The sequence below is a fragment of the Gastrolobium bilobum genome, unplaced genomic scaffold (assembly GCF_033153095.1).
Source record: "Gastrolobium bilobum isolate Gb01-03AN ecotype WA unplaced genomic scaffold, APGP_CSIRO_Gbil_v1 utg12132, whole genome shotgun sequence".
Taxonomy (NCBI): Eukaryota; Viridiplantae; Streptophyta; class Magnoliopsida; order Fabales; family Fabaceae; genus Gastrolobium; species Gastrolobium bilobum.
The window spans coordinates 445,056-457,467 of NW_026899550.1; the positions used below are offsets into that span (position 1 = coordinate 445,056).

The window sequence follows — 12,412 nt, forward strand, 5'->3', positions numbered from 1 at the left end:
TTATGTTGAAATTTGCTATCACGAGATGAAGATTAGAATTTTGTGCATGTACTAGGCTTTGAGGTAGCCCATAATATGCTTTTAGATATCTAAGATCAATATTTAATAAGGGAAAGATGTTGATGACGATATAAACTATAATGACCGCAACTGATAAATCTTAGTTAGAGATCTAATTTATGGATTTAAATATCATAATTAGATTCAGAACGTGATTTCGAGTGTTTTGACTATAATCATGATTACGTCATGAACAATGATTTTTGCCGGGTATTCTGCACTGCTGTGTAGCAACCGGTAGAGCTCGAAAATGAGCAGAATGGTGTTAGAGAACTAATTTGGCAATTGTGATGCCAAACATGAGTTCAAAACGAAAAATTGTGTAGTCTGACATTTTTTGCAAAAATCTCGTAAAACATGTTTCTACCGGGTATTTGTACCGCCATTTAGGTAATCGGTAGAGTCCAGCAATAAATAAATGACATAAGAAATATATGAAAGTCCAATATATGTCAAATAACTCATGTTTAGACCAAAAATGATAAGTTTAGTAGTATAAATTAGAGGTAAAAGCAACACTTTAAAAGAAAAAAATCACTTAAGTGACAAGTAAGAGAGAGAAAGAGACATAAAAACACCATGTTCTTTCCTTGCTTCTACTCTAAACCATGGACAGCACCCATGGAGAGGACTTAGGGTCATTTTCTTTCTTCTTCCATTTTCATCATCATCCACTCATCGAATCCAAAAAGTTTCAACACAAGAATTGTTTTTTTATCATCTTAGGAGTAAAACCCATCCATTCTTTCTTCTTGGGAAGCATTTTTGAGAGAGACACCTCCCCTTTACAGCCACAAATGACTGTTCATTGGAGGGAGAAAATCTAATTATTTTTGTTGATTCAATGCATGGAACTTAAAGCTTTGGTTGTCTAGGAGCTATTCAAGGTGAGAAATCCTGTTTTCCTTGGTTGATTCATGGAGTTTCATTTTAGGGTTCTTTAAATATTTTTTTTTGAAAATGATGAAGTCACCAGAGCATGAATTAGTTGTTTGTGGTTAAGGGATTAATTACATTAAAGTATGATTGTAGTATGTATAAAAGCATGTGAGGTTGTTGAAATTGTGAAAAATCATCACGGTCCCACCTATGTACAAATCTGCCCACATGATGAAATTGATGCAAATTACGTGTTTGATGAAATGTCAATGTGAAAATAAGGTTTTGTATGTGTTTATTGATGAGTGATATGAATTATGACTTGTAAAATGTATGTTTGTATAAATGAAAAATTAGTTGCCAAAATTTTGAATATTATGGATATGTACCTCTGATTTTGGAGTATGATATCTCCCTCATCTCTTGGTAAAATGAGGCTCATGATACCTTATTTTAAAGCTTGAGATGTCATCTATATTGACCTAGAATTTGAGATGATTATGTGCTGTGGTTTGTCCCTAAAGTCAAATTGAGTACAAACTGCCCAAAATCGTGAAGTTCAGGGGCGATTCCAGTAGTCCGACTTCAAAAATTCATATCTTCCTCATTACTTACCCAAATTAAGCTTATGATACCTAGAATTAAAGCACTAGGTGTCTACTACAACATATTAAAATTTGAGAGATATCAGACTTGTGGAACTTCCACAATGGCGAAAACCGTGAGGGAGTTTGGGATACCCTGCACTGTCTGAAAACAGAGATTAGGTTGAATGAAATAGCATAGTGCATCAAGATATTTATGTGATTGCAAAACTCCTCTAAGGCTAACAGGAAAATTATATAGAATAATTGTAAATGTTGTAATCTTATATGGGTTCATTTTTCTGTAGTTAATGCAAATAAGTTATCTGCATTGATCTCAAAATGACGTCGTTTTGGGACAGAAATCAAGGTATTTGGTAATTTTAATTTATTTCAGGGTTATAATAGTCTTTATAATTATAATTTTTTAATATTTTAACACCAAAACGACGTCCTTTTGGGAGTAAATGCAGATAACTTATCTGCAGTAACTGCAGAAATATTTTTCTGATCTTATATGGAGTTGAATGTTGGTCAATATATAGAAAAAATGAAAATAGCGAAAATGAGAATATTAAGGTGGATGTGATGAAAATATTCAATAAAAGGTATGAATAATATCAATTGCTCAAAGGGTGAGAGAACATATATTGAGATATTTTGAACATATTATTTGAAGATCAGTAGATACTATTGTGAGAATATAAATTTACTACTTATTTAGAGAAAAATAGTTAAACAATAATTAATTGACCAAGAAAAAGATTGACACATTATGTTATTTAGAATGGATTGAAAAAAAATTATTAGCAATGTGGAGAAGTAGACATATTTTTTCCTATGTGGTCATTTTCCCTATATTAATTTTTCTCTTTAATCTATTTTTTCTTTCTTATTTATTTTTTCTCTCTTAGATATATATATATTTTTTTGGTAAACTATTTTTTTTTATTTGTTATTATTATATGTTTTTTTTTAATTTTATTTTATTTTTTCTCTCTTAGATATATATATATATTTTTGGTAAACTATTTTTTTTTATTTGTTATTATTATATGTTTTTTTTTTAATTTTATTACTTTTTATTTGAATTCATGCCTATCCATCAAACTAATTTAAGATAAAGATATAATTAATGTTAATATTGATTTTTGGAATTTTAATTCCTAAGAATGTATTTAGCAAATTTCTTATATATAAAAACATATTCTATCATTAAAAAAAAAAAAACATATTCCATCATGCAATCTCTTATATTATCCTGGTAAGCTACCAATGTGAAACTTCAACAGTACAGTGACATTAAATTCGGGAAGCCACCACCACGTCAGAAAACAAACAGAAAGAGAAAACCGTTTATCTTCCCGCAACGGTCAACGGAGAAAAGAGAGTTGGGGGATCATAACCAGAATTCCGATCATCGAAACGACGATCGCTCTGCATATTTTGGGTTTAGAATGATGGCGGCGACGTCGTATCTGACGCCGACGCAGAGGTACGCAGCCGGAGCCGTGTTTAGCCTGGCTCTGCATCAAGCCCAGCTTCACCAGACCCACCCGCTAGGCCTAACAATCAATGACTTCCCTTCTGACAATAACTCCCCCACTGTTGCAGTTTCCGAAGATCCCGACCTTTGGATCCACCACAACTCCGGTTTGCTCCGCCCTGTTTTCATGTATGTCTTGTGTTTTCTCATCCTTTACCCTAAATTTGAAATAAAGTTATCATGTTCTGAAATTAACTGCAAACTGGAAAATCCAATTACTGTGCTATGTTGGGTTTCTGTTTCAGTGTTATTCTGTGTCTCTGAACAGGTTTCTAGATATTAATACCGCAGCTTGGTCTGGACTCGAGGAAACTGCAGGGTCTTCTTCAGCTTCACGTCACGTGGGACCAGTACGTCATGCTACTTCCTCTTTACTCCTCCTTAGCGTGGTGTTATATACAGTAGTAAAATGTATTCACGGTTATGCCTTCTTATGTTTCGTTGCTTTAAGTATGTTCCTATATTCCAAACGTGGATTACCATGTTCAATTTTGGATTCTCCTTTACTTCCCTACATTATTTATTTATCTGGTGACAGGTTTATAACTTCATACCCCTTTGTTTCCTTTACTCTCATCTTTGTTGATATATATGTGTACTTGATGTGCCTCTAACTAGGGTGTAAATGGGTTAGGTCGGCCTAGCCTATATCAAGCCAGATTTGGCTGATTACATATAGTTAAATAGAGTAGGCAAATGCTTTTAAAAAAATCTATATAAAAAATAGGCCACAGGCTTTTTTTTACATGTCAGACCTATATGTTTACAGCTCGACCTATACCATCTTATTTATTTTAAATAAAACAAATAAAATTATTATTTTAATTATTGAATGTTTAATAGGCTTAAACAGGCTAAAAGGTTTAGGCCAAGACTTTTGTTTTTAAAATATAGGTCAGATCAGACTTATAATTTAGTCTTACACAAAGCTAATAGGTCAGGTTAGACCTAAAGTATTTTACACAGGTCTAGGCTATTTAAGCCAAAAGCTTAGCCTATTTATACCCCTACCTCTAAGGATATCATGCATGACTTGGCTTGTGTCTTTAAACACTGTTATCAAATAAAGAATTGTTAAAAAATCCTAAAAAGTTTAGTTTTCATTTCTTTCTTTCTTTTTGTGGGGGAGGAGCTAAACAGCATAAAACATTTGACAAAAAAAATCACCAACCTTTGTGTGGCATGACATGGATTGTTGTTTAAGGTACTGATCCACTGTTCTTGTTTTCTTCCCTCTTCTCTACTAACTGCCCGTGTCACATTGAATTCAGTGCCTTCTTGTCTACAATTTATTCCTGTGGGCATAACTCTTTTGATGTTTACTTGTTATGTTCGTATACATTCTTTGTTTTTTTATTTAATGATTTGCTTTTATGCAAATACATCACTTATGGATAATCTATGTGAATGTCACAGTTCTTGAGACTATTATCAGAAGAATTTGGTGATGATTGTTCTCAAAGGTCGGATCAAGAACTTGCTTTGTCAGAAGCTGTTGATGCCATGGTCCTTAGCCTGGAAAAAAATTCAGAGTCTTCCAAATCTAAAAGAGAGAGGTTTCATGAATACGAGCATCAATGTCGTGAAAAGTTTTCCACTGCTGATGTTCAACCAAATTCTGAGAAGGTAGATGTGGATTTGGAAACTCAGGAGGAGACAAAAACTCCTTTCTTTGACTGTGATGATGCAGATCAGGGATCTATTGATAGTAAAATTGATGAGAGTCAAATTGAAGAGGTAATGATGCTCAGCTATCAGAGGAAAGTGACAGTTCTCTATGAACTTCTCTCTGCTTGTCTGTCAGATTTAGCTGAAAAAAACAAGAAATATACTCGGAGAAGAAAGGGTTATGATGCTCGGCATCGTGTGGCTCTACGGTTGCTGGCAACTTGGCTAGATATCAAGTGGACAAAAATGGTTTGTAAAATGAATCTTTTAATTGGTAATTTTTATGTAATTGGGAACAACTTTTTATAAGTTGAGGTGATCATGAGATATAAGTGTGAGGATTTTTGACTGTTTATATTGTACTAAAAAGACATGTCAAGAATTAGTCTTCACTTTGGTGAACATCGACTATACATTCACCTTGATTTCTATGTTACATGTTTAGCCTAATTCTACATGGGAATAAGTCATAAGCTTTGCTTTGAATCGTCCTTTATTAAAAATCTCAAATTTATTGGTTAAATATCTTCAAGTGATGAAGATGAATCTTCACTTTGCAGGAGGCCATTGAGATGATAGTTGCTAGTTCTGCAATGGCTTTCATTAAAGAACAAGAATCAAATAAAGAAGAAACTGAATCAAAAGAAAGCAAGTGGTCTAAATGGAAGCGGGGTGGTATTATTGGTGCTGCTGCATTAACTGGGGGAACCTTGATGGCTATTACTGGGGGTATGAATACCTTAACATCTTTTCTGTTTGTGGGAATATATAATTTCAGATTGAATTAATTTTCTTGTGGATTTGACTGTTCTTATTTTTAAGCATTAAACAGGATTAGCTGCCCCAGCAATTGCTGCAGGACTTGGTGCTTTGGCTCCAACTTTGGGTACTCTGATCCCTGTAATTGGAGCAAGTGGATTTGCCGCAGCTGCTAGTGCTGCAGGAACTGTTGCTGGTTCGATTGCAGTTGCTGCATCATTTGGAGGTATATATATTTGCTTACGTGTGATTGAATTTACTGGAATCTTCTCATGCTATGCTATTATATCTTCGCTTTGTATGGAAATTAAGTAGCCCTTTGTGAGTTTCCAGTGTTGCTTAAGGATACTACCAGGACCACCAAGTCATTATTCATATGCTTATGTGTCTTAGAGGAGTGTTGTGTTCTGTTGAGATATATAAAACCATTAATGTAGCCTCACCCAATAGCTTAAGCTTTTGGGGTGAATTGGTTCTTTACATGGTATCAGAGCCTCGGTGTACCGGGTTCGATCCTCACCGCCCCCCACTTTCTTTCTTGTGGAATTTCTTTCTTCACACAGGTAGGTGGGCCTGTGCATTGTCCACCTTTCAAGTCCAGTGGGCTCTCGTGTGAGGGGGCGTGTTGAGATATATAAAACCATTAATGTAGCCTTACCCAATAGCTTAAGCTTTTGGGTTTAGTTGGTTCTTTACATGTTCTATTTGGGGTTTTGGATTGGTCCTCAATATGGTGGTTTTTGTGCTACATTACTGGTCAAATTATACATTTTTATTGCTGTAATTTATTTATTAGCATGCTTACAGTAATTGCTTGAATGAGATAAGTTAGACAACTGCCAGTCAAGCTGCAAATGGAACTCTTTAAATTGCCTTTTTAGACGAGGAGTTATAAAGGTTATATGGGAATTTTTCTAAAGTTTTAGAACAGTCTGGAGGAGTGGTGCATGGCACATTTATACCTCCTATATCCTATTATCTAATGGGCCTAAAAGTAGTGAGTAGGTTAGTTAGTTTGTTAGGGAAATTTTATTCTTAGAGGAGGGAATGTGTGGAAGAGGTAGGCATGAATTGAGGGGATATTGGGGATCTCTTAAAGCCTAGGTTTGTTGGCTTTGAGGGTGATTGGGGTCTTTTGGGTGTATTTTTCTGCATTTAGTCTTTGTAAGGAGCTTGTCTCCATTTGTTTTCATCAATTTCAGATTAATAAAATTAGGTTCCATCATTATCCTAAGACAGTACCTTCAATGTTCAATTTACAAAATTTCTTTACAGTACATGCTAGTTTTATCTGTTATTGGGACTCATGTATGATCTGTAGGACAATAAACTCTCTTTCTCACAGTTGTTTCTACTTTTCTGTGTTACCATTAACGAAGTTCCATTTTTAGATGATGAAAATATTTTTTGTATCACTTTGTTCTACCAGCTGCTGGAGCTGGACTTACTGGAAGCAAAATGGCTAGGAGAGTTGGGAGTGTTGACGAGTTTGAATTCAAAGCTATAGGAGAAAACCATAACCAAGGCGTAAGTTTTTATTGATTTTATTCCTATTTTCTCGTTACACTTCTTACTTGATTGAGTTATGATCCGCGTGAGCATGTGCATGTGTGAACTTTGTCTAATCTTTTTGTATTATATAGACCTACTTTTGTGCTTAGTTTATTGTTTCAAATTAGATTCTTATCGGACTTATGCTTGCAGAGGCTTGGGGTTGAGATCTTGGTCTCTGGATTTGTCTTTGAGGAGGATGATTTTATAAGGCCTTGGGAAGGACAGAATGACAACTTGGAGAGGTACACATCTTTGCCAATTTCCATATCCTAAAATGGTTGTGTTTCCTTAATCGTTATTTGGGAAAAATCAGTTGATGCAATTATGAATACTATTGTTGAATACAATTTTCATTTAGCCAAGGACAACATGTTGATGGAAAATCATCTTATTATATTGTGATTGCATATTTTCCTGCAGTTTTTCTTCATTTTAAAAATTACAATGTTAAACGATTTATGATCCCATCAAAACATTTGACATTTCATATGGCCCTTGCCAAAAGTTAGGTATGCGCTGCAGTGGGAGTCCAAGAATCTAATTGCTGTGAGCACTGCAATTCAGGATTGGCTTACTTCAAGTAATTGGTTTGGGTTTCAGGCTGCTAGTTTTTCTGAGTAGTATATTTAAGTAGAGTTGTGTATGACGTCAATATTGCTGTGATTTGCATTAGGATTTGCGATGGAGCTGATGAAGCAAGGGGCAATGATGACTGTATTGAGTGCACTTTTAACTGCATTGGCTTGGCCAGCTGCATTACTTGCAGCAACTGATTTCATAGACAGCACGTGGACAATTGCTATCGACAGGTTTACATTTAACTCTTGATTATAAGCGGAATATAACTTTTGCACAGTAAAGGAAATGCATCTACTTGCTTTTTGTTACTTATAGTACATAGGCAATTCAAGGGTTTCAATTGTTTTTGCTGGACAATATGCAGTGATGTAATTGATTGTTAGTGGATTATGATAGCATTTCACAAACTTGAAAACTGTCATGAAAGTTGACAACTGCATGAGACTAATTTGAATTAATTTCATTTTGGGGGGAACTTTCTTACGATGTATCATTTGTGCTATTCCTAGCAGATAGGTTTTCTAAGGCTTCATCATCTCCCACCTTGTCAACATGAAATCCGGCATTTGCCTATATCCTGTTTGTTAAATACCATATTTTTTTAGCCTAAACCATGTAGTGGATAAACTGTGGGATGTTTAGGTGCTTTGGTATTTCAAGGATGTATCTGTTTATGTTTTTCTCTTTTTTTTATAAAAGGCATGGTAAGGAGCGATGTTTTCACCATCTCAATGAAAAAATTGTTCAATAAAGTACCTTTTAGGTCCTCAACAAATATCACGGGGCTCAATTTAATTCCTTAGAAAAAAAAAGTCGACTCGTGATCCATCTGAAATTCAAAATAGAGCCATGTTAGTCCTTTTGAGGAACTAACGTGGGTCTTTGAATTTCAGAGGGATCACAATTTTGACTAACTAGATCTATTTTGAATTTCAGAAGGACCACAAGTCAATTTTTTTTTTTTCTAAGGGGTTAAAATGGGCCCCTTGGTTTTTGTAAAGGATCCAAAAGGTACTTTACTCAAAATTGTTATACTGAAATCTGCTTATCTAAGTTAATTTTACTTTTCAGATCAGACAAGGCAGGGAAGTTGCTTGCTGAAGTATTATTAGGAGGATTGCAGGGAAATAGGTAGTTGGCTTATTTTAAAGTTCCTTTTAAAAATTCAGCTCTTGAAATGTGTAATATCTTTAATCTATGAGTTTCAGGCCTGTGACACTTGTAGGTTACTCACTTGGGGCAAGAGTTATTTTCAAATGTCTAGAGTGTTTGGCTGAAACAGAACAAAATGGTAGGTATTTCCACTCTTTCCTTTTATGGTCCTTGATATGATAGATTATTTTCCTTTATTTCCCTGGGGATCTTTTGATCTTATTGACAACCTATCAAAGGCTAAGTTTGGTTTCCCCTTAAACTTCTCAACTCTAGTGATGGGCACATATGATTTCATGTCTGCGGGGACTCTTGTTTGTTTATCCGTTAAATAAGATGTTACTTTTCTTATTGATTTTAAGGTGATTCTTCTCTTTATTGGCAGCTGAATTGGTAGAAAGAGTTGTTATTCTTGGAGCCCCCATTGCAATCAAGGATGAGAACTGGGAAGCTGCTAGAAAGGTGGATGGGGATTTAGTTTTTATCTTAATAATACCTTTTAAATCTCACCTATATGATGGAAATATAGTTTTCATTAGTTTTTATGAGATCCTGGTATTCTGTAGATGGTAGCAGGAAGATTTGTAAATGCTTATTCAAGGAATGACTGGATGCTTGGTGTTGCTTTCCGTGCCAGGTACGTGAAAATGTAGTTGTAGAATTTCTGGTAGCGCTGTGGATTCTTCCAGTTGATCCACAGTACATAACCTATGGACCAATTAATTCTTGCAAGCGTTCACTTCAAAATCAAAATTGAAAAATGAACGAATGGCATGAAGTTGTATTCGTGGTTCTCATTACATTATCTATGGACCAGATATTTTTTATGCAGTTTTATCCATGAAAGTTGTAAGTTATGCGGCATTCTGACCCTGCAACAGCAGATAACATCATTTCATATTTTTATTGACTCCATTTCATCATTGATTTGAACCCATAACGGTCTCATAATTGTGGCCAATTTTCGCATTATACCCATTTTATGTGTGAGCACTGTCTCATCTAATCCATACACACAGAAATAAAGGGTAGGTTACAGGCATATAACACAGTTGTTTTAAATTTTATGCAGTCTACTTTCTCAAGGACTAGCTGGAATCCAACCAATCGATATTCCTGGAATCCAAAATGTAAGTTTTTTTTTTTTTTTTTTTTCATCCTCTTCGCTACGCATACTATTTTGCAAGTTGCTATTTTTTTATTTCGTTTATTTTGTGGTACAATTGCAAGTTGCTATTTTTTTATTTTTATTTTTGGGTAAAAAAAAGTTTAAGTGGAGTTAGACACCAGTATCCCACTAGGGTCAGGGAAGATCTCCAAACCTCTTTGAAGATTTCTTGGAGGGATTACATATCACCCACCAACAAAGTCCTCACATCGATCAGCGAGATTTGAACCCACGCCCGGATATGGACCAAACCCTTAGTCAACTGTGCCCCTTTGCTCCAAGTTGCTATTTTAACTAGTATAATTAGTGCTGGCATTCACAATTCATTGAATTTGGATCTTTTACTAAAGGGAAATATAAGAATCATGTTGCAGAAATGATACTATTCATTTCTACAATAAAGATCCGGCAACGTATCTTGAGAATACGGCGCCGTATCCTGATTTTGGTTTGATTTTTTTTTTAACTGTGGACTCCACACTTGATTTGTGTGTGTAGAAAAATAATCCTGTCATGTGACATGACAAAAAGCGAACCTTTTATTAAAATGGTTCTTTTGATTTGCAGGTTGACGTGACGGATCACATTGAAGGCCATTCATCTTATTTGTGGGCCACACAAAAGGTCTTAGACGAACTTGAATTGGATACGTATTATCCCGTTTATAATACCATTCTTTGCAAACAGTAACCCTTCCCAATTCTTCCTTGCTTGAATATATAGAACTTTATAGTATCGCTGTTTTTAGTGGAATGAAATTGCCTTAAATTTCCAAAGAAAGAAATTTACTGTGTAAATATTTTTTCACCAAAATCCTTGGGTTGAATTAACGCCTTATATATATGCATGCTATCCAGCGGTCAGTCACATGAGCAAGTTCTATTTTTAAAACCAAAATTCTCCATCGAGCTTGGTTTTATATAAGGTTTGATTAAATCAATTCAATTACAGATTTGTTAGAGAAATATAAAAATCATTAATTTAGTCTCATTCAATAGCTTAAATTTTTGGATTGAAATAGTTCTTTATACGATATCAGAGCTTCTTTGATCAGATAGTCCTGAGTTCGATCCTTACTGCTTTCATTTAATTAATAAATAATTAATTATTGTGAAATTTATTAGCATAGTCTTGTGCATTATCCACTTTTCAAGTTCATCAAGTTATCGTGTGAGGGGACGTGTTAGAGAAATATAAAAATTATTAATGTAATTTTATCTAATAGTTTAAACTTTTGGGTTGAAATAGTTTAGTTCAAAAATATTTTTGTTGTCAATTTATAAAGTTTCATCGAAATTATCTTTCTTTGGTCTGATTTAAGTAAAAATGAGTGCAGTAGAATTATAATTTATAAACTAATTCAATAACATTTTTATATTATATGATTGATAGATTAAATTGAATAGATTTTTTTATTATTAAAAGACTAAATTGATAGCAGTTTTTTTATAAGACTAAAATCATGACACTTTACATTGTTAAATAGCCAAATCAATAATAAAAATATTTCAAGACTAAAGAGTATCATGCTTGTATTTTTTTATAACGAAAATAAGAGTTGAGTATAACTGAATCAAGCTTTTCTTTTTACACGGTTAATTTAAGGGAAATATTACTCTCCTTTTATGAGGTAACTTATCTCATTTTCTCTCACTTCGATTTTCGCACCCCACTTTTATCTTTTTTCTTTTAATGGTGGAACCCACCTATTTTCTCTCTATGTGGAAGGAGATTAATAAAACTCTTAATTTAAACAAGGGTAATTGTATTATCATGGGACAGCAAAATTTTTTTTGTCTCCTGCACACTTAAGCTGAAGTGGGACCCATTAGGAAAGAGAAGAAAAAAAACAAAAAAAAACGACACAGGTATTGATGTATGGAAAGGAGATAAGAAAAATTTGACAAACAAAATATCATAAATAATAATACCAATATATATATATATATATAGGGTTTTATAAGAGTTATCTTGTAGGAAAGATGATTGTGTTATATTATAGAGATTCGTTTTGCGTGCCATAGTTTTTTTTTTTTCAAAACATGCGGGTCCCACAAAATATTGTGTATGTAAAAATATTTTGTTGTCACGTTAAATGATAGATATAAACCCCATATATATATATATGGGAAAAATATTTCTCCGGCAACTTGAGATAAGTTTATTTTCTGCCACCCAAAATTACGTCATTTTGTTTATTTATTTCCTTATATTAATTGATTCACCTTTGAATAGTTATGATTCATTTTTTCTCTCTTTCTTTATCATCATTGATTTAGTAGCCAGAGATAAAATTATCTCAAACAGCTTGAGAAATGATAAGTCCTATATATATATGGCTTTTTGACCCTTATAACCCTTTACAAATAATTAATTACCTAATTGACCTTCATTATAAACTATTTCAAATATTTAACCCCCTCAAAAAACATAACACCAATCTGCCCCTGTTTGACCGTTGAC

At 33.8% G+C, this 12,412-nt stretch overlaps 1 protein-coding gene across 1 annotated transcript; it reads left to right on the forward strand.

Annotated features, from left to right (window-relative positions):
• Positions 1 to 2,831: 2,831 nt before the first annotated feature.
• On the forward strand, positions 2,832 to 10,809 carry LOC133291385 (uncharacterized). The gene is made up of 15 exons (XM_061489644.1): positions 2,832 to 3,198; positions 3,338 to 3,419; positions 4,486 to 4,986; positions 5,298 to 5,466; positions 5,570 to 5,722; positions 6,926 to 7,023; positions 7,201 to 7,292; positions 7,560 to 7,630; positions 7,724 to 7,859; positions 8,701 to 8,760; positions 8,838 to 8,920; positions 9,167 to 9,243; positions 9,348 to 9,418; positions 9,854 to 9,911; positions 10,517 to 10,809. The coding sequence occupies exons 1-15, from the start codon at positions 2,981 to 2,983 to the stop codon at positions 10,637 to 10,639; spliced, it is 1,992 nt and encodes a 663-aa protein (XP_061345628.1). The 5' UTR covers positions 2,832 to 2,980; the 3' UTR covers positions 10,640 to 10,809.
• Positions 10,810 to 12,412: the final 1,603 nt, after the last annotated feature.